The 22537-nt window shown below is 39.5% G+C and overlaps 1 protein-coding gene across 3 annotated transcripts; it reads right to left on the reverse strand.

The window, feature by feature from the left end:
• Nucleotides 1-11: 11 nt before the first annotated feature.
• Nucleotides 12-14446, reverse strand: ELK4 (ETS transcription factor ELK4). Of its 3 annotated transcripts, none has more exons than XR_014895270.1 (6): nt 14234-14446; nt 11822-12745; nt 10540-10656; nt 8472-9237; nt 186-260; nt 12-91 (listed from the first exon to the last, which is right to left on the reverse strand). XR_014895270.1 is itself a non-coding variant. In XM_085300376.1 (4 exons), the coding sequence occupies exons 1-4, from the start codon at nt 14438-14440 to the stop codon at nt 9139-9141; spliced, it is 1347 nt and encodes a 448-aa protein (XP_085156502.1). In that variant the 5' UTR covers nt 14441-14446; the 3' UTR covers nt 839-9138. The 3 variants fall into 3 exon arrangements, 1 of the variants encoding a protein (XP_085156502.1); XR_014895269.1 differs by having other exon boundaries at nt 186-353; nt 8435-9237; XM_085300376.1 differs by lacking the exons at nt 12-91; nt 186-260 and having other exon boundaries at nt 839-9237.
• Nucleotides 14447-22537: the final 8091 nt, after the last annotated feature.

Below are 22537 nucleotides of genomic sequence, written 5' to 3' on the forward strand. Positions count from 1 at the left end.
AACACCTTCACAAGCAGCCACAGGTGTCTTCTGTATAATTTCTGAGCTTTCAGAAGAGTTGACTTGTTGAATTGACTTTCTGTGTCTCAAGCTGAATGCACAGGGAGAGAATGTTAAATGCAATCGAGTTTAGGGGCTTTCTCCTAAATGTACYTCAGTGCATTCCTAGTCATTAGCACTCCTACCTCACATCCAGTGCACAATGAGGTGTAATTCTTCTCTAGCACCACAGGATGCCACTGTTATTCCACTTGAGATAGCTGGGATGAGAAGAGTGGTGTTGAAAAAGCTCATTTGCAGCAGAAAATAAAATCTGTCATTAACAGAGCCCTATGAGAGCGTTGTCTCCATCCCTGTACAGAGGAAATTAGCATGAAATCATAAAATGATGTTTAGTTTGACAGAAGTTTACTAAGAGAAATTGCATACATGTCAGTACAGAGGATGGCAGCTGTATATAAAAGTCTTGTTGTATCCTTGCAAGGTTGACAAGACCTGGCTAAATGCTAGTGCCAGAATAGAGTTTCTGTTTGGTTAAAAGCCTGCTTGGTAATGCAAATCTTCATTTTACCATCATCATTCTGTAGCCTGGAGCTACTCACCAAAGGAAATCTTAACTTGAAACAAGTGGTACCTGATCTGGCAAAAAAGACTGTGCAGCACTACAGAGTTAGCAACAGCAACTCCATCACTCTCCATTCAGCAAGACGTAAGGGAGCCTGTGCCTCTGTGAGCAGACAGGTTAGCTCGAGGTATGATGAGCTCCCTCATCATCACAGAGCTGCCCTGCAGCTGTAACTTTTAATTTCCTCTACAGAAAAGACAGTCAAAGGATGAGTAACTTTGTTAAAAATATTTATTTAAAAAAATACAATTGTTTTGCATGTCTGGTTGCACATAACTATTAACATATGATTGACTTGAATAATTTGCTACAATGCTTTTTTAAAGCCAGCTTGCATTATACAAAGCAAATCCCTCTGTCAGTTCTTACATAAAATAGTTTTCTTTAACTATTCCCACCCCATTTTTAAAAAAGATTGCAATACATTGATTTTTTTTTTTTTTTTTTTTTTTTTTTGCACAGAAAAATGAAGCAATAGAAAAGTCACCTGATTTCTCAGGAAAGACCTTCATTATGTTTGAATAATAACTGCCAATATGCCACTCTTTAAAAGCAGCATTTGATACTTTGAAGTATCATTATAGTGCACCTCCTCCAAAGCAAGCTTTGTATCTTAGAACTTTGCCCTCTGAATTGTTGCCACACCTGAAATGCATTCAAATAACTGCATATTTGCTATAGTAAAGCTGATCTTACTTTTTTTTCAATATACTATCAACATGCTGAAGGTCTTCCTAATATGTTATCTTGGAAGGTTAAATAAAAGCAAATTTAGTAACAAACACCAAACAATTACTGAAAACTTTGGCTATTTATGTACTTGCATTACATACCAGCATTTTTTTTTTTTAACACAATGGCATTAAGATACTCTGTATTATAAGGTATGCTTTTCAAAAAAGATGTTAGACTGAGAAGCTACTCTATCCCAGGCAGGTTTACCCAGCCGTAACCAGAGCACCAAAGCGGTGCAAGGTTACAGTTGTTTCTAAAAGACCATGTCTAGAATAAATTTCTAGTGTAGGAAGTTAGCAGACATTCACTAYACAGTAACAGAAATTTACTTAATCTCTTGACTTGGTAGTATATATTAAATGCAATTCTGTTCTGGAAAGAGTAATAGAAAATATCTGCTGAATTCATGTAATTTTACTGATAGTTCTACTTAACTTACAGGAAAAGTAAAATGGACTCTATTTCAGAGTTAAAGAGTGAGTTAACCAACATGATTGTCTCCTCAGTTTACTCCATGTAAAGATGTCAGAGCTGCTGTAGTATTTTTTTTTTAAAAAAAAAAAAAGCCTGCAAACATCATCTGCTGCTTTTCAATGAACCCAGCTTAACTTAAAAATTCAATTAACACTAAAAGCATCAGCAAGTCACTTTCCAAAACAGATGTGCACTTTAAAAATAAACAGAACAACAACTGTCACATATTATCATAGCTGATTAGTTTATTTAAGTAAGTTCTCTAAAATTTAACTTCCATTTCCCTTCCTTAAGTCCAGTCTCAGCCATTAGACAAAAAACTGCAAGGAAAAGATTCTCAGCTAGTTAAATCAGATCCCTTCCACTGAAGTCAACAGATCTAATCTGATTTACAAGCCTCTGGGACACAATGCAAACCTGCCATCAGAAAAAAGATTCTCAGATTTCCCAAGACAAAGTTTCTTGCTGGTTAACTATCCCTGTTCAGAGCTGTTTCAGTCTCAGATTAATTCCAGCTGTCCTAAAATACATTAGAGAAGAACAACTAATACTCATGTCCTTACTGTACATGTCATTACAATTTGTCCATTTATTCACCTCTATCATTAAGAATATATTTCTCAGCTATAAAAACAGAGGGGGGAGGGAAATAAGCATTAAATGTGCTACTGTACTTATCACAAAACACTGTGACGTACATAAGGCCATCTGGTAACACTGCAACAGAATACAAACAGGATTTTAAAAGGGAGTTTCAGAATACAACTTTTCTTTTTTTAAAAAAACTACAATGAATAATCTGAACCCTGTTCACAGAGAATTAACATTAAAACTAGTACATCCGATATAAAAAACTCTGTGCAACTGAACAACAGCAGAACAAAAAAGTCAACACAATTCTATAAAGCAGTTTCAAAGCCTGAAGATTTAAGACATGCTAGCCAGAAAAAAAGAAAAAAAAAGAAAACACAGCACATCTCAAGGAGCCTAGAGCAAACCCAGGTATTGTAACCCCTCTAGCACACAGCACACGCTAGGAACCATGCAGAGGCCATCCACAAAGCCTTCCTATGTTTAAAGAACAGAACAGAACAAAACAAAACAGAAAAGTTTCCAGTTATTAATAGAGCACTACTGCAGGTACTGCTCAAGGACTGAAACGGGCTCCAAACACAACACGTTCCAACCTCTTCTCTCCTCTACCCTCCTTATCTGCGCTGCTCACAGGTCATTCAGTGTCTCCATTACAAGACCCCTGTTTTCCAGAATTTCATAATTACCACGTTACAAAACTAAGACAAGACTCTGAGATGAAAACCTTCTGCAGCGCGTGGTCTCAACYGAGAAGCATGTGTTTGGGGGAAGAGTCTCAATTTCTGTTCCATGAACATAAAACTATTCAGAGATAAATTTAAGACACTTTTTGAAATATGTGGCATATAACAATGTCAAAGTTGCATTTATAAATAACCTTTGGCAACACATTGTGGTATAATGGATTTGAGTACTACATTCCCTTTGCCCTCCCCCCCCCAAAAAAAACCCACAACAGCATGTGCAAAACATTTAAAAGTGGCAACTGCACCGTGCAGCATTTACTTTCAGTATACACTGTAAGCGCTATTTGTACAAGTCTGAAAGCTAGAATACATAATGAACACACATCCTCACAAGCAGTAGGTGTGTACAAACTTACTTATGTTCATATGAAGAGAGCTATTCCAGTCTCAGTTAAACAATGCATATAAAAAACAAAGTTTTCAGCTGTCAGAGTATGCTTTTTTTTTTTTTTTATCGGATGTCTGGAATAGCTCCACAGTCAAAATCTTCTACAACATTCTTTGGAGAGGGAGGGTAAATAAAAATCAAATCTAGTCAGTTTATTGGTTTTTGTAGAATACTATATATGAAGCTGCTGACATCTTGCTACCTCAAAAGGGAAATACATTAACATATTATACTCAAGACAATATATTCAAGACAAAATATTGGGCCCTGCCCAGTTTTCTTACCTTGCAAGTTACATTTTTTTAAAAAGCATAGTCACGGTCAGCRAAGCTGCATCCTCCAAAAAGGATCAGCATTCTGCTGTGAACATATTCTCCCTTCTTAATTTGTTCTTTGCACAAAGGCAAAAACCTGTACTTTCTAAGTTGAGGATCCACTAGATATCCAAAGACAAAGTTTAATCCTTCTGCTTCAGATGGCACCAAGACAGTCAGGAAATTTAAACAAGTGTGTTAACAACACATAACACAGATCGCAGAAATATGGCAGCACTGCCATTACTGTGGCTTTGCAGTTCCAATATTACATCCTTACAACTAAGAGCAGGCTACAGAGAAAGGGTTTGGTTCCATTTTCTAAAATGTCTCTCTGTCCAGAATCAGCTTTTGTAAAGGGCTCTATGGAGCCAGTAACTATTAGCTCGAACGAAGTGGAATGCCATGTCCACAGATTTCAATTCCAGGAAAACGCCTTTCGCAGTTAACAGCCCTGAAGAGCTGCATAAAACAATTGTCACTGCATTTATCTTTTAATCTTTATCTGAGAGCTTCTGGTTTCAGCAGATCAACTTTAGCATTTCACATTAATCACCACTCAACCTGATGGCAATAGCCAAAGGCTTCTACATTAAGCAGATTTGCTAATACTGTTCAGACTAACGAGCAGCCATTGCCACTTACAGTTTAATTAAGTGAAATCAAACCATAAAAATTCCTGTTTAAGCAAGACATGCTATACCTCATTAAAATGTCCCAAATCAGCTTCTAAACAATGTGACTGCATTTCTAATGGATTATCAACTTGTCTGCTGAGTACAAGATCCTGTGGGGCTCACGCTGTTTGTTTGCATTACCATGCTCCACAATTATTAAGACCAAATAAACTATCCATACCTAAGACCTTAGAGGCCAGAAGGTATGTACATTCCTCACATAGGAGAACAAAGGAACAAAACAGAACAGAATTGTTGTGGACACCCAAAACCCAAACATCAAGTTTTAAAATATCTGTCAACTTTGACAATGTTCCTTAACTACTGATGTAGTTTATTTCATAGCTGACAATACCAAGATAGCCTCTTGATACAACACTGAGATGTGTCTTGTAAACAAGTATGCATTAAAAAAAAGAAGAGGTTAAATTGTATAGTAAAACATGAGTACATACAAAAAATGCTATAAAACAGTAGCAAAAAAGTAACTAAAAAGGTATATGAATAAAACATGGATAGCCAGTAGACTGTCAGGACTGTAGGCTTCTGAACGCAGCACTAGAAAAATGCTACAGAAGTGGATCAGAACTCTGCATTTCAGTTCACCTGAGAAATTGTATCAATGCRATAATCTAGTTCTTTTATCCGATCTCAATTTGCAGAAGTTCTTGCATGAAAGTAAGTTGACATCATGAGGGAGTCTTCTTACATTAAGCAACGATTGCGTTTTWAAAAGCTGTGTAAAGGAAGATACAAACATAAGCAGCCTTCACGAGGTTAAAATGAACACTATAAACAAAAACAATCTATTTGCTAGCTATCTGAGGTTGAAAACATATCAAAAGATGAAGTTTTCCTAGACAAACCACTGAATAGCCAAAGCCTTTCACTGCAATACAATGCAYGCTCCATTACGTCAATGACTGCATGGATACTGAAGTCTTTGGACATTAAGTGAATACAATGAATTCTCAAATTCAATGAATTTCATTACTTCCTGACCTACAACAAAATTGCAACTTCAGTGTGCCAGAAACAGTGCATAGGAATAACATTCAGCAGACACCGCTGAAGACCAGTTTTCTGAAACAAGGATCTAGACTTAAGCTACTGTTAAAGAAAACACGTTCCTCTATCACCCTTATTACTAAGATTACATCTCTGAACACAAGTAGAGGCAAAACAAGTATGGTTCTATAACCACAGGGTATTATTAACACATTTCTTCTTTCCATGGATTGCCTTTGCTAGCAGCACATGTTGCTAGTGGCATCCTGCAAAAAAGCCAGGCATGGCACAGACAGCAACAGCAGCACAAGCTTTTCAACTCCGCAGTACTACTACAAAGTGGCAATGACATGGAAGAGAGACGTCTAGAAGCAAGACAGATGTTCAGCTTCCATGCTCATCCAGTCTAATTCTACTATCATCTATGAATCAACTATCACAATGCAAAAACTATCAAGCATTCAAGAATACCATGGCTACTTCAGCAACATGAATTTTAATGTAATAAAATGTTTTCCTAATGCTGCACTATTAATTTTTTTAAACCAACACGGTATTATATCCTTATTACAAACGGCTAACGTGGTAACTAAAAGAGAGTCTGTATTAACTCCCACCTTCCCTACACTGTATTAAAAAACAAGCTGCAAAAAGCTGCAAAATACTCCAGAAGTGAGCTGGTAGCGTACCAGCAATTCATGTAACCAAGCTCCAAGGAAGTCACAGCAACACTGTGCTGTCAGGAATGTGCCAAATCAAAAAAGCTGACAGTTATATACTGGTTACTGAATGTGTGTTTAGTGAGACAGCACACACAGAACAGTATTACCTCAGGAAACCTGGAAGCTGTAATGGAGAAAAGGTGAGCAAGCATCTTCTCTCCCACCTCATCTCACTTACCCTTTCAACTTGCTTTGCCCACTGCCTCCTGAGATTATAATCCTATATGGGACTTTTATTTTCTTAGGCGTGTGCATAAGAAGCAAAAGTAATTATCTTCTCAGTGCTTCCTGTCAGAAAGCTGGACACTTCCAGATTGAAACCAAACACACACATATTAATTTCCTCTGAAGAAGGTATTCCCAAAGAAAAGATGAAGGTGTATCTCATCAACCACCTATGGCAGTGCAATCTTGTAAAACTGCTTGGAGAAGAGCATGACACTAGGCCAAGCAGAACTGACAAGCTACATCAGCATTTGGTTCTCTTGYGTTCCTATACTCAAAGTGATACAGTCTACAAAAAATTAAGTGCATGTGTGCACATACACAACTTTTAAACAAATAAACTTGGCTTTTCTCCATAGGACAAGGAAAGGGAAGCAATTAAATTGCAAGTCTTTAATTGCACGTCATTAGTGCTCATTAATTATTTTTAAATTCTAATCCTAGTCTGCAATGTTGCTGTCAGGTCCACACACTCAGTGGGTATAAAATTGGCCAACCTAATACAACCATTGAAAGTGCTGCTATTTATATATACCTATATATATTTTCTAGAGCAGACTCATAAACTGTCATGCAAACCAGAAAATTCCAGATGCCTGCTCTTAATCACGATCTGCAGCATTCTTTCTGCATTAAAAAAAAAAAAAAGTCAATATTGCACATTGTCATTTTAAGAGCCACCGGCACAGGAACTTTATCTGCTGATGTCTAAAGCGTGCAGCAGTATTATGCCTCTGACTGACCTAAGGGGAAGACAGTTCACTGTATCAGAKAACTCCCTGCTATCTCCACTTAAAGACAGGCATATTCTTTTCTCCAGCCTCCCACTGGACAGGGGACTTTCTGCATGAACAGCACCCCAAAAGCAACACTATTACACCCGACTACGTAGGGTAGCATATCAGAAATATACTATGTGGTTTGTATATCTCAATGCCAGGATACAGAAAGATAACGTCACTGCAGTAAATTAAGTCAAGGGTATCGTCATACACGCAATAAAGTAAATTCAGAGCCTGCAAAAGTGGCAAAGGGAAAACTCGCGAAAATCGAGTTCACCATTGATCYGTAAGACAGGTGTACTACGTAAAAGTACAACGCCAGCTTCTCTTGCTCTGAAGGTACAATCTTTCTCTGCTCATTAATACTTCAGTCTAAGCCAGCAAGAGGTCAAAGCAAAGAGATGGTCTSTGTTTCCTAGTGGACATTTTATGCCGAAGATTATCTTGCATCACCAACTCAATGTACATACGTGAGTAGCAAGCAGAAGTCGCTGCCTGACAGCAGATGGCCAAAGTGGAAGGGCACACAGCCCAGTGCCAAGACACCAAGACATCCAGTCTCCAAGGGGCTGTGAGAAGAATCTCTCTTCTTTCATTCCTCAGTTCTCTTAAAAGGCCTCCTGAGGTTCTAAAAATCTATCTACAAATTTAGTTTCATCAGTGTTTCAAATGGCTCTGGAAACTAATCTTGTACTAATCCATACACACCAAGCCACCAAGAAAAATAAGCAAGCACAAATTTACAGTAAGGTTGATACAGTGTGACACCTCTCAACTGTGTGTACACACTATGACTAACTTTTTCTGGGTTTCAGTTCTTCCTCAAACAAAAAAATGGAATAAATTTAAAGCAAACTTGAGATAAGAGCTAGGAGAAAAGGAAYTTTTCCGCTTCAGGTGTCTGTGGGAAAAGAGCAGTAACGTTAATGCTCAGACGTTAGTGTTCTCACCCACTGCTTGGGTCTGAAGCTCTAGCATCAGGCAGCAACCTCACCAAGCACAGACACACCCTCCAAATCTCACATAAAATCCATCATTCTGCTAATTTCCTAGCAGTCAAATTACAAGCTTTGTAACAGATTTCTGGCAAAAGAAATGTTTGGACTTTAACATTCAAACAATCTGAGAACTGAAAGGAACTAACCCCACCATTCACGTGTCTCCAGGCCTTGCCTGCTCACCGGAGGGAGGGCAGGGAAGCATCCAGAAGCTAACCAGTCCACTTCTCGGAGAGGCTGAACTGTTTGTATGCAGTGCCATTCAAAAATTGTCTGTATCTCAATAACACCGTCATTGAGCATTCCTTGAAAATTGCTCCCTGCAAAAAGATAAGTTGTTTTTACAGTAGATAAGACGTGAGCTGTTTTGTTGCTGCAGAAGTTATCAGGCCCCAAGGCAAAGCTGAGTGTGCACACCCCTTTCCCTAGCATTTCCTGGAATGCCAGCTTCAATCACAATTAGATTTCTTCTTGCCAAGCACAGGAAGCAGAACAACAGAAGGGTTTCCAAGAGTCAGAAAGAAAAGATTTCTCTGATACCATTTACTGCAATCAGTGCAGACTCAGCTACTGCAACACAAACTGAAACTCCCTTTACTCATAGTGAAATCTTCCAAACCAAGAAGGGAAGAGACTGGAGCTTTGGCTCCTATTAAGGCGTTTGCATATACATTCCCAATTTGGGTCTTCAAAAAAGGGAATTTTGCAAAAAAAGGCATTTTAATTGGGAATGGTATGACTGTTGATAATCTCTGTGGAATTATAAATTGCTCATTTAAAAAACATGGTTAAATATAAGTGTCATATCTTTCCTTTGCTCGCCAAAATGTCCTTTCCATGAGTTCATGTGCTATGTCTTCTGGAGATCAGGGGAAAATGGGCCAGGGGTAGAGGGTCCATCCAGTCCAGACAGAGTAAATGGCCCGTGACTGTTCAGCACTGATGGAAACTAAGAGACAAAACAGAAATGATTAAGAAAGAGGCCCTTTAATTTACTGTTTCTCTCATATCTGTGTCTATAAAAGTTCCCCCATAACACTCCAAAAACACTTTCAAGGAATCTCTTTGGCTTCCTCCAAGTAATGGATTTTTCAAATGCCAGTGCACCACAGACTGTATAGATCCAGCTATTATAACGAGTACAACCGTGCAGAGAGGACAACACAGTCTGTAACCTCTGCACTGAGCATGGTCTATGTATTAAACTAGTAAGATCACAATTCAGTGATTTTAATACAGGTCATTGGGAACAAATATTCTAAATTGTTCCTCAATTCATTATCAACTATTTATAGAGAAACAGATCCAATGGATTTTCAGATCTCTTTGTTTAAATCCTATTCTGACAGTACATATAAGCTACTCCCTTCATCTCCATGGAGATGACAGATATAAATCCAAAAGACAATTCTGTAAATTTCATCCTCTGTCTAAGCAGAATCAGGCAACAGATATGGTTGGTTATTCCAGTTCCAAAATAAAAGGTGAAGGAAAAGCATCAGCAATTACAACTTGAGGACTTTTAAAATATATTACTTAAATAAAAATATGCATTGAATACAATGAAACTGAGAATTTCTAAACATGAGAAGAGAGCAGAATATCAAGATCATGCAGAACTGTGCTACACATTGCTACAGAGATTACATCAATGCAAAATCTCCCTTCCTACTAGTAGTGAGATTTAATTAATGTATTTCAGCAGAAGAAGCTGTAACAAACTATTACAGGAACCAATAGGGAGCACCAAGTTCCATTTCTCATAAAGTCTGAACCCATAAAGGTAGAGGAAGGCAATTTTTACAGGAGGGACAGACCTAAAAAAATTCCATCTCTAACTACAACACAGACTACCATTAATTTAAAACATTTCTGAAACATCAACATTTACAATATACTTAAAACAGAGTAAACATCACAATAAAATTAAACTTGCTCATGAAAGCTAACATAGGGGACAGAAAATAGAAATTGCTATTTTATTTCTCTATAAAATGATCCCTTGAATTAAAGGAAATTTTCAAAGACAAATGACTTATTAGGATTTCAAACTTAAATTAGCTAAGTAATCTAAGTATGGATGAAGTCCTGAAATACCTACTATAAAACTGCCTAACATATTATGCAGTAAATGTTACTGGCCTAAATTTGCCATCAGATTTTTGGGCTAACTGATGCCTACAGCTCTTCTGAGAAAGGTACTGACAACGCGGCTCAACGGCAGAGGCCAGCTGGACTTGCTGGATCTTACCTGAAAGAGTGTATTAGCACCTTGCAACCTTGCAGGACTGAGAGGAGCAACCGGACTTAGCGTACTCCAGAAGTGAATACTGGAGAGCAAGGGGCTGGGGGTCAGCAAGATGGGCGTCTGCAAAACATGCAAAGAAAGTCAGCTATCAGTTAAACCTGCACTGTGAGTAAAACACAGCATACGTAAATCCAGCCGCAGTAATCTAACTCCTACAGCTGTGCAGGGTAGGATCCAGACTTCGGGGACTCCCATTCCTCCCTCCTCCACCAGGCTGCTTGTCCTCCCTTCAAATCCAACAGCAACAGCACCCATCATCCTGCTTTCCCTCCCCTTTCTTAGCAATTGGCTCTCTTTTCCCAACAGCTGCCAAATCCCGCTGAAACCTACAGCAAACCAGACTTGTGCAATTCGCTATATGACACCTGTAAGCAATTCTGGAAAACTTAATCTACGAGTTTAAAATCAGCCGGCACTGGGCACACACGTGACCTGGTGACACTGGGTGTCAGCTACAATAAAAGAAATTTACATCCAGCTTCTGAAAACACGGGATTTTCCAGATTCACTCGCCAAATACTTTAGAAGGTGCCAAAAGAGCAACTACACTTGATTTTTTTCCGCTATTTTAGCTGTTTTGGTTTTCAATCAGCAGTTTCCCTATAGTTTCCTTCCAACTCCAGTTTATTAAAGGAAAGAGATTAAACATATATCAAACAATATAACAGTCTAGCTGGATTCAATTCTTTTCCAAATCTTCCATGAGGAATGAAAGCCATCCTCTTCCACACAGTGATAACACACTAGTTAGGCAGCCATTCACATTACTTTTAGTCTTAYGCAAATGGCTACTAAATCAAGTAAAAGAACGCAGTTAAACAATTACCTCAGTGGTTCTCTGTTTATTTTTAAACRATTTTCAAAATCAACTTGAAAGACATGGAACAGGTTTAGGAGTTTTGAAAGAACTCCCTGTCACCCGGGGAAGATTTACAAATGATCCYGCAGGTGCTGGTTCGGGCTCTGCCTCCGTATGCTAACACTGCACAGACATGTATAGCAGACATACCACTGGGCACACTTCAGGGTGAAAGCTAACACTGATTATAAATGTTCTGGAACAAACTTCTGTTTTATAAAAGGAGGCAGTGACATCTTGATTTTAAGAATTCCAAATATAATCTACYGACTATTAATTTTTCACTTGTCCTCTCTTATTGTTTTAAAGCATAACCACTATAGTTAATAAATAAAAAAGGAAGCTTAAGGAATAGAATTTGGTTACCTGAGAGAAAAGTGCTGGAGTAAGAGAAGCAGTTGGGAGAGAAGGGCTCAGTATCCCCAACGGACTTGGATCACTGCCTGTAATGACCAAAGTAGGAGCCAACTCTAGCCCTTTGGGTTTTTTAGATCTGGAGAGGTGATTGACAAATTCCTTCTCCAGCACAGATGAATCCTGCTCTTTGGGCTCTGGGGATTGATGCTGAAGGCTCTGAGCCTGCTCTAGCTGTTGAGAAGCCACTGACTCTATGTCCGTGTCAATGTCCAGGTCAGGATTAGAGCTCAAGGGTGGCGAAGGTGGTGTAGAAGGAACTTGCAGAGTGGGAGAAACTGAGGATACAGGTGGAGTTGGGGTGAAGCTGGTGGTTAAGTTTGGCAAAGGTGCTGGAGCTTCGGGGGCAGTTAACTTGGGTAAAACAAGAGTCTCCAAGGTCTGAAGAGTGTCTTCTGATGCCACTGGAAGATCAGATACAGCTGAAGTGGCAGAAGCAGTTGAAGTGGCAGAAAGTGTTGAAGTGGCAGAGACGAGGGGGACAGACGAAGGCTTTTTGGAGGGCATGGTTACAAACTTGATGACAGATGGTGTCAGATCCTGAGCAGGTTTCTTCTCTGTCAGTTTCTCAGCTGGATTCTCAATCTTGATGGACCTGAAGAGTTTTACACTGGAAGAGTTCAGGGAGTTCAGAGTAAAAGAGGAGTACAAGCCTGAGTGGATATAGTCATTGCGGCTGGAGGATTTACCACATGACTGAGACTTCTCCTTCCCACAGTTTTCCACATCCTTTGAAGCACTGCTAACTTCTGCAAAACCAGCCATTTCAGGGTCTCCTTCTATACGGCCCACCACGAGTGGATCCATATTTAAAATCTCCGGATAGGAAACAAACTTGTACACAAACTTCTTACCATTCACTTTTTTAATGATATTCTGTGAGTAAGAAGATATATATTTTTAGCTCTTCTGCAGATTAATTTCCTTGCTACAAACATTGCCTAAAATAGACTGAGGAATTAGATAGTCTAGATAGCCTGTATCCTTTAATCAAAAGCYGCTTTTTTTAATATATATATATAGATAGATAGACTGGATTCTTGCTGTTTAGTTATGCTCCCAAAGTATCATTTCCAGAGCTCTCAAACACTGAAGCAGGAGAGTTTAACCTGACCTCAAATGTACTAACAATAGTCTTAAAACTGAAGAGCAATTCTGTTTAAAATATTTTTAAAAAATCGTATAGGAAACAAAAGATATTCCATTACCTGCATCTAAGTCATGATCACTCATCTGGGTAAAATAAATATAATCTAACTTACACACAAGAGAACCTGCAGAACTAAGGCTTACAGGTTTGTACAATCGAGGCCTAARGCATCAAATCAAGCCACTCTTATTCTTAATAAAATGACAATAAAAGAAAATAAATAGCTGAATGGAGTAGTCTAAATAGCTGAATAGTCAGCAAAATACAGGCTAATCAGCGATTTCAATGTAGCTCTTGTCAAACTTTTTTTGTCCATAACTGAAATGCAACAATTTCAACCTAAGAAGATTCTTATTTGTTGTACAATTGTTATCAATAAGATTTCTCAGTACAAAGATTAAAGAAACTGTGCTACCCAATAATAAACTCCATGCAACATACCACCTGCTACAAACTGACAGTTTCCTCAGAAACTGTGTTTTATTTTCTTACCTCACACACCCGCACARTAACAGTTGTGGGATAAACGGCTTATTGAGAGGTTATTGAAACAAAGGTTAACAATCTAATTTTGTAATTCTAGTTCAGATTTTTGACATTACCTGTACATCAATGAAAGGTTCATACAAGTCATCCCAAGATACTAGCTAAACTACAGGAGTATCTTGCTTAGCTTGACCAATCAACTAATCACATTATAAGTGCAGTTCAGAATACAAAGAGGAACAGAAGAAGATTTTGGGTCTGCCTCACCAGAAATCCATATTTTGACAGCCTCTTTGTAGGGACAACTACAGAAAAGATCTCAAGATGGTGCAGTATTCACTATCTTGACCATCTGGGGTTCCCCTCACCCTAACTTACGCTGGAGTGTTCAGGATTTTAACCGTTGCAAGGACACATGCATTTGCAGAAGGGTTAGAAAGGGGATAATTATTCACAAAAAGGCTCCTATTAGCAAAGATATAAATGAAAAGAGAGAACATTTTGCAGAAAGCTACCTAGACCTTATAAATCTATCACTGAGGAGGAACCAGGTGTAAATGAAAATAAAAACTAAATATAACTAAAAGTAAACTAGCACACCTCACTTAAASCTGGGCGACAGAAGTGACACCTATCTCCTTGAAGAGGATGGAAAAGGAAGCAAAGCTCATTAGGCAGAAGCTGGTAAGAGGGATAAAGATTGGAGGTGGATTTACGGGCTCAGTTACCTTCACATAATAGTATCTGAGAGCACGGCTGAGTTTATCATAGTTCATACTGGGCTTGTTCTTGCGGATTCCCCAGAGTCTGGCCACCTCCTCTGCCTGCAGCAGTTTGAACTCCCCGTCGTTGGAGGTCCAACAGATGATATTCTTGTTCTGAGGCTCTTGGAGGAGCTGGAGGAGGAACTGCCACAGAGTGATAGCACTGTCCATAGCAGTAAGCTGAAATTCAAAAAGGCAGATAAGAGGCAACACGTTAGGAATAGCACATTTTCTTCCTCTCCCTAGAAGGTGCTAACGGAGCAGAGATGTTATTTCCAAAGGCAACAGGAGTAAAAATTATTAGTCACCAATCGTGAAAGATGTTCCCTGCAGAACAGAGAGGCTGAGAGCCAACTGCTGTCGTCTCCTCCCACATGTCAGTCCTTTTCACATGCGTTATATTTAGCCTCATTTAACTAAATCAGGTCACTTTGGGTAAGTTGTTATGAGTCATTATCCAAAAAAACCAACTTCTAAGTCGCTCCATGTTCTCCAATTCTGACTTGTACTGCTTTATGAGAAATAGCTCGGGTGCACCTGGATAAAATCAGCCTCCTCACTCACCTCATTTCCTTACCTGCACCCACCTCCAACCTCTGTCTTTAAAAGAGAACAGATAGCACATCAAATAACTGCTTAAGTAACTAGTAGGTCCAAACAGTAAAAAAACAAAATTTTCCTTCTATATTCATATTTCTACCACCTCTTTGTATGAGGCCCTCTCAACCCAATGTATCAATCTCCAGTCTCTTCTCATTTTTTTTTTCAGATTTAATCCCTGCCTTTTCTAAGAGAATAAACATTTTTTTTTTTAAGAACACTCTCCTCTGCTTTTCTCTTGATCCCCAGTTGTATCTTACCTACATCAGTCTTTTAGGCTGAGACCTTCTAGAATGAGCATTTGTCGGTTGGATTCAGTGCACTGCCAGCATATTTACTAGCACTGAAGTTATGGCTTCAAAAGATACGGTTTATCAAAAGATGGGCAAGGCAGAAGAGATGACATTTTCACCCCGAACATATCYGATTACTTAAGACATCACTTCAGCAGACATTTTTAAGCAGAATAGTAAGCAATTTTGTCTGCACAATGGTATTTATATCAGTATAAACTACACTGTGAATTAAAACAAATAAAGTTATATTAACGCAACATCCTATATGGATCGTCTTATTCCAGAACAGAATAGCTTCTCTCAATATAGTTTAAATTTCTTCCAATGAAATAAAACAAAACCAACCACTCCGGCATAAGAGCGACAGTGACCTACAGTGGCAATATTCTGATATGCACAACTGCTGGATTCCTCCCACACAGACAAGCTCAGCAAAGGCAATATAAAGAGTACAGAGGTTTCTATCCAGGTGAATCTGCAGCACAAAACGACCAAATGTTATTCTCAAGGCTCAGCTCTGAAAGAGAGATGCACCAAGTGCTACTGCAGCAAGCGGGACCCAGGCCCGTATCCTTTGAACTACACGTATATTCACGGATAGGTTTAAGATTCAGTCAGGACTGCCAGTTCATACTTTGTTACCAAAGCCTTTTATTCCAATTCCATTACCGCCCAGCACTTATCCACCAGAAGAGAGCCCTATATAAGGAAGAGAACAGTCTACATGTCAGAGCTTCAGAATTTAGTCAGCCCTGTAAAAGGATTACTGCTGACAGTTTACACAGGACTCCACATTCTTATTTAAAGAAGGTGCCCTAGGGCAGGTACTTTTTTGGGGCAGAGCCCAGGTCCTTCAACCTATTTTTAAGAATACCTGCCTAATGGCACACTTACATGACTACACAGGGATGTTAAATTGATCAAGTTAGTTAAATTGCTGCAGTTAGAAGGAACAATCTCAAAATGAAGGACACCCACATCACCCTGTTATGCTGGCCTAAGGTGCTTTCCTTGTTAATTACCGCATGCATACAACTCCACGCTTGCCCAAATTAATTGCTCTGTACTCTAAGAAAATAACTGCTGCTGCACTCTATGCTTTGAGACTCTTCCAACAGCACACTGTGGAATCCCAGCTAAAAGTTACAGGAATTCAGGGTCAGGGAACCAAATTAAAATCCTTCCGCTACTTCTCCTCCAACCTATATCCACTTGCGCCAGTAACGCTRTGTGTCTGCCCATGGGCAGCGCAGAGGACCAGGCACGCTGCGGAGCACCGCGATCACGGGCTCGCCGKCTGTCAGGATGATGCACACGCCTTTGGGGCTGTGTAGACGTAAGGACGTGATTCTGCCACTCTACAGAGCTGTCAATACCGCAGATATGTGCTAACAGAGAGAGCAGAAGCTGGGTGATTATTCCCACGCTACATTTACATACAGCAGTTTCAGAACCCATACGCAGCCCTGCACCAAACAGCACTGACTGATGCACAGAATTAGATTAGCAGAAAAAAATTAGAGCAACAAAGGCTTTGTTTTCCTAGAAATCTGCTYAGATCTCATCCTAGGATTAAAATTCTGTAACTCCAAAAGAGTGCTTCTCCTTAGTAAGTACTTCAACATTATCTCAGAACTCTCCAAACCTCTACTGCAGTCAAGCACTAGTGCCCAGGTTATGGCTSTTACTGCATCAAGTTAGAGATACATGATGCTGCTCAGCAATGCTAAGTACAGCTGCAGTAACTGAAGTTACTGAATATATAAAAGATTAAAGTAAAACAACCAACCCCCCCCCCAAAAAAAACGAAAAAGAAAATAAAAAAAACCCTTTCTTCATGATGAGCTACGTTGTTCCAAAGAATATTTACCAAAATAGTAGCATGCTTCCTCTTTAGAGAGTCCAGAGTGTCTGAATCTCAAATATTGCAGCTTTATGCTGGGAAGAATACTTCCCAGCAGCACTCTTGCATGCCTATACCGGAATGTTACATTGATCAAACTACTACCGACATTTCCAGATTCATAGGCTTTAGTGGTGTCATGATTGTCTCTACCACGTATACCTGACATGCCCTCAGCTGCCACTGCTGTATAAAGTCTTATGTTGGACATGTTAATAGGAAGGAAAAATTTTACTTAATCCTCAGTTGTTGCAAAACATGACTTTTGCAGTTTTGACTTGTTAAGGAATAGGTTATATTGATTATGAGAAGAATGACCATCTCTTGCTGTTAAATATTTATTGTGCACATCTACAAGAAACAATAGGGAGATGTCTCAGAATAACTGGGAGTATAAAACAGCATAATCTTTCCAAAGATTATATACAGACAAAGGGAATGCCAGAAAATAACCCAAACTAATCAAAAGCAATGGGAACACTGGTGGATCTTGCTCCTACTGAGTCCAGGAGCAATTTGTAACTGGGAACTGATAATAGGTAGATGAGATGCAATGTTGTATTATGAATGAACATATATTTCATTTAATATTTTTATTAAGCTTGCTTTGGCATTGCATAAAAATGCATCAAAGAACCATTGCTTCTTCAGGGAATAGCAGGGGGGAGAAAAAAGCACATCACATTACAAGATGTAAAATTAAAATCAGTATAGCCAAGGTATAGTCAAACAAAGAAAAACACTGAGAACAACTCTGAACACTGTGCTAAAAAGGTTCTGCCTTTTTCAGCACCTGGGGCAGAAAAAGGCCGACTCCTTTCATGAAAAGGCCTTGCAATCACACGGATTAAACAGGGATTTTAGCACCCTGTGTTATCCCAGTTTTGAGAACATCGTTGGCTGCCATTCAGCACTTGGCAGCCTGTCACAGGGGGAACAGCTGTTCTGAAGACTTTTGTCCATACTGTAGCCCTTTTAAGGGCCACACACTCAAAGCATCCTCCCTTCTGCATGGGCACTGGAAGGAATTCAGCAGATCATCTTAATCTTTTTATTCAGACATACAGCATAACTATACCCTCTCATTACGGCCCTGTTAGTTACAGAAGCTAAAAGAAATCAGGAGGACAGGAACCCACTAGCCCACTCCTACTCTATACTCACAATGGCAAGATGTTACTTCTGTCATGATTTGTAAACAGCATTTCATCTTCTTTCAAATCTACGGTTCCCTTCAAGAAAAGGCATCAATCTCCTAGCATAGCTCCCTGTCAGCATAAAAGCCTAGTAGTTTGATTGCTTTTTCTTCAAGATGAATACACCAATAATTGCAGCACACCACTGCACACTATCTTTTTTGCTGAAGTTTATTTTCCTTGTGAGAATCCATGAAGAATTAAAAAGCTCTCACTTGAAAAGACAATGAAGGAATTAGAGCTGCAGCACTGCTGTTTATGATGATGGCTTTTCCACTTCTGCACCGCTCGAGCAAGAGGAAAAAATACTTGCTAGAGGCAGAGGGCAGTTATACTTCGCAATGAGTATGCTAAAATAGAGCACTATTATTGTCTTGAGATCTTCTCTGACGCCTACAGATGACCCCTCGAAGAATACAGAGTAGCTGACAGAACTTGGCTGCAGTATTCTAAATACAAATGCTGCAAACTTCAGCCTTCTCATGTTGCTTAGCTTTGTTTGAGGCCCTGACCTCACGAAGCCTCAAGCTCACAAAAACCCAGAACACAAGATAAGCATCTTTTTCAGTGATTTCTCCTCACAGGCCTCTGCCATAATAAGCTTCATGCAACTCTATTTGATTGCAGAGCTTCAAGGCTTTGCACATCTTTTGGAGAAGGAAGTACAATCGCTGGCTGGCACTGCAAACGGGAGAGGCAGCTTAGGAAGCGGCATATGACAATCTCCACTGTGACCTGCAGCCAGGTTGGAAAACAGTCGTTAAGTGTTCAGCCCTTCGAGCTCACGCAAAGGAAAAGGACACCTAGATGTGCCCCACAAGGCACGAGTCAGCCAGGCCTCAGAAAGGTAGCAGCAGCCGGATCCAAGGGGTTCGGCCCTAACCCCTCATATCCAAGGTCTTTCAGAAGCTGCCTGTGCTTTGACTCAACCCTAGTGAAGAGCTCAAGTAATCTTTCACCTTTATTTGTTCTAGCAGCCTCTTAGAAGCAYCTGCACACTGATGACTTCTCCAGATGGACTGAAAAAGTCCAGCCAGGTCCACAAGCTCTTCAGGACTCCACACAGAAACGGAGGATGGTGCCAGGCAGAGGAGAAGAAGGGATGTCACACTGCCATTACATCTGGGGAAAAACTCGCCACAACCAAGTATTTAAATAGGACAGTTATAGCTGCCCAGGTATTTACATTGAAGTGACTTCTCAAAAGACARCTCTGAAAGCAGCATAGAGCCAAGGTGAACAGAGGATGACAGTGCCACAAAAGGTACCGTTTAGAGACTGCCAGAAACAAAATCAGTTCCATGTACACACACACACACCCCAACCTTAAAGCATAAAAATTTACCAAAAASATAAAATCAATCCTTTTCCCAGAATACTGATGTTAAAACAAGTACCTCCGTTTTAAACAGACTGTGAACAGCAACAATAATTTAGAGCTGGGCTCGGGGGCCTCGGGTTTAGAGCTGCAACTCAGACATCCAGGGGGCCAGCAGATGAGCAAATTAAGTCTACACGCAATTACTGGAAAGCTGGGCATGCCGTGCGTACAACACAGAAGCACTCTGCACATTTGCAGCAAACCTGAACTGTTAAGACTTTCTTGTGCTTGCACAAAACTATTCACAGGACTTCTGCATAGATTAAAATGGCCACGGCGTGTGAACAGAAGGAATTTGTAGACATTTACTCCTGCTAAATTGTGCAATATTCCTGCGTAGACAAGACCCTAGATGGTTGTTCCAGGAAAAAAAAAAAAAAAAAAAACAACTCAGAATAATTTAGATTGAAAGAGATCTTTGGAAGTCATGAGGCCCAACTCCCTGTTCAAACAGGGATAACTTGAAAGTTAGATCAGGTTGCTCAGTGTCTTGTCCAGTCAACAAATAAATAAATAGCTGCTTTCTTCTCCCTATTCCTTTCCTCCCAAGAAAGGAGAAAAACTTAAGTAGCAGAAAAGAAAATAGCCAATATCAGCTTTTATTTTATAAAGAGAAAGAACTGCAACATGTTGTTATTGATGAAGCATCTAATTAAATCATTATCAACATACAACTAAGGAATAATTTCATTAGCACAACAGTAAAAATATCCCACTAGTAATAAATTTTTCATAAAAAAAAAATTCAAGCCCCAGGGAAAGTGACTCACTRGAACTAGTACTTTTAGTATTTTTATCAATTTTGATTCATTTTAGAAAGAACCTGCTGCCCAGCACATATTAAACCCACTCTCCAAGATTAGCACTCTCCAGAGCACTAGTATCTGGCTACTGACGTACTCTGGTGTAATGGGAAGCAAGCAAAAAACTTCAGTACTTAGTTCTTTTCCAAAGTACACAACACATCATGAAGATGCTTAAGTTACTTCTGCCACTATCACTTGTTTTGTCAGCATCCTGTCTGAAAAGGGGTTAATTATCAGTTAAAAGCCTGTTTTATATATAAGATGAAGAAGTTGCTATTCACGTGGAACCGAACTGAAGATCCAGATTTCTGCATCTGCCACATCATTAAAAACCTAAACACTRGTAGCTTCCCAAGAGGTATTCCAATTACACTTTCTCTAATAAAGTCAGGTAGGAACTGAGGGGGGAGAGGGGAGAAGGGCAGACACCCTAGACTAGCGAATTCCACTCTTCCCCTTCGCTCTGGTATTCACTGCACCCTCGTTTCCAAGTCAGTCTGGAAAATAAGCTTGTTCTGAAAGAGAAACCACGGTTATCAAGGCAGGAAGTTCCTGGGAAGGAAATGCTGGCGGATGTCCTCATGATAAGAGCTGCTCCATAGCTTTCATTGCTTAATCCTTCTCCAAGTTTGGCAGTTGTATTTATGTAAAACAAAATGTCAYAAAAAGTTTGGTGTTCTTGGCTCAAAAATGAAGTTACATGTATACGTGAAATTAAGATGTTTGCAAATACTCTGGGCTTTAGGAGCAATTTGTTTCATCTTTTTAATTCCCACGTGAAAAATAAGTATTTCCTGTTCTATGTTATTATTTGCTAGTCTCCTCCACTTTCAGACCCCTAAGAAAACATTTCTGTGTTAACAAACAAGTAATGGAAAACAAACCACTGGGGACAACAGTAGCATCAGAATTCCCATCCTAGTTACGGTAGCAGACGGTTAAGTTGGTAGGAGGACACAAGCCAAAGAGATTTTTTTTGATCTTGATACTTAGACAATGGTGTCTGGTTTATTAATGAACAAGATTTTGGCTAGCGCACCCTCCCATTTAAAAATGTTTTAACCTGTTTGAACATGGCAAACAAGGGCAACTTCAAAACACAGGCCTTGTATTTCCTCCAGTTGCTACAATCATTCTGATCCTCCATCTCTGCCTGAGGATGACTGACACGCCAAGGTAGACAGTTTTATGAGCAGCAGACCTCACTCCCCTGCTTTACCTCGCTGTGATCGAGAGTCAGCCTTTTCTTAATCTCCTACAGCGGGATGAGAGACTAAAGAGAAGTAGCACAGAAGCCTCCAGGACAAATAGAACAGCAAACTTAAAACCAAATACCTTTGATCATTTACTTGATGGGCTTCTAAGGCTGATGTGAATGTTTCTGAATAAGCCATAAAATCCTTATTTCCAGAGAAGCTCCTCTTTATATTGCACTTGCTGCCTCCTTATCTGCCACGCAACAGGTTGAGAGGAATGTTTATCAACAGCAGAATAAATTAGCTTCAACAGGCACAATATRTCTGCAGAAAGTAAAAGCATCCTTGTTTATGCATAAGGAGTCAGGTCTCTGCACCACACTATGGAACAAACTTCAAACAAAAGGCTTAATGTTTTATGCTGACCCTAACTTTATTATAAAAAGGAAGTTTCATTTAAGATGGAAAAGGTTTCCTTTAATAATGTTTATAATACACTTAGCCTGGTTGCTATGACGATGGAACAACTATTCTCTACAAACAGGCACCAAGACCCTAAAAATAAACAGGCCGACAAAAATCACGAACACGCAGTCTTGTCAGGAAGGCTGTGCTTGGTGCATGGATTGCATTTATTCCGAACATGATGAAGATAAAGACATTTTAACTACTAAATTCTGCACCCAATAAACAGGGCACTCACCTAACAAAGTGATTCCTGTACTTCTCAGGAGCTGCTGCTTAAAAACAAAGAAGCAAAAAGAGCAGCTACAAAAATTGTCTCCCCCCCCCCCAACTGGGCAGGGCAACAGAACAATAGAGATTATTAGAAGTCTGTAAAAATAATAAAAGCATTGTAGAAGTAAAACATGTGCACACCTTCCRCGCGT

Source organism: Rhea americana, unplaced genomic scaffold, assembly GCF_003343005.1.
Source record: "Rhea americana isolate MKP2758 unplaced genomic scaffold, rheAme1 scaffold_163, whole genome shotgun sequence".
Taxonomy (NCBI): Eukaryota; Metazoa; Chordata; class Aves; order Rheiformes; family Rheidae; genus Rhea; species Rhea americana.

What these genes read in the sequence shown, in the direction of transcription:
- ELK4 (XM_085300376.1), bottom strand. Translation starts at nt 14,440, where the DNA reads ATGGACAGTGCTATCACTCTGTGGCAGTTCCTCCTCCAGCTCCTCCAA. An exon ending in CTCCAGCACTTTTCTCTCAG is followed by an intron (nt 10,657 to 11,821) that starts GTAACCAAATTC and finishes CATGTTTTGCAG; the next exon opens with ACGCCCATCTTGCTGACCCC. An exon ending in GTGCTAATACACTCTTTCAG is followed by an intron (nt 9,238 to 10,539) that starts GTAAGATCCAGC and finishes TTTGTCTCTTAG; the next exon opens with TTTCCATCAGTGCTGAACAG.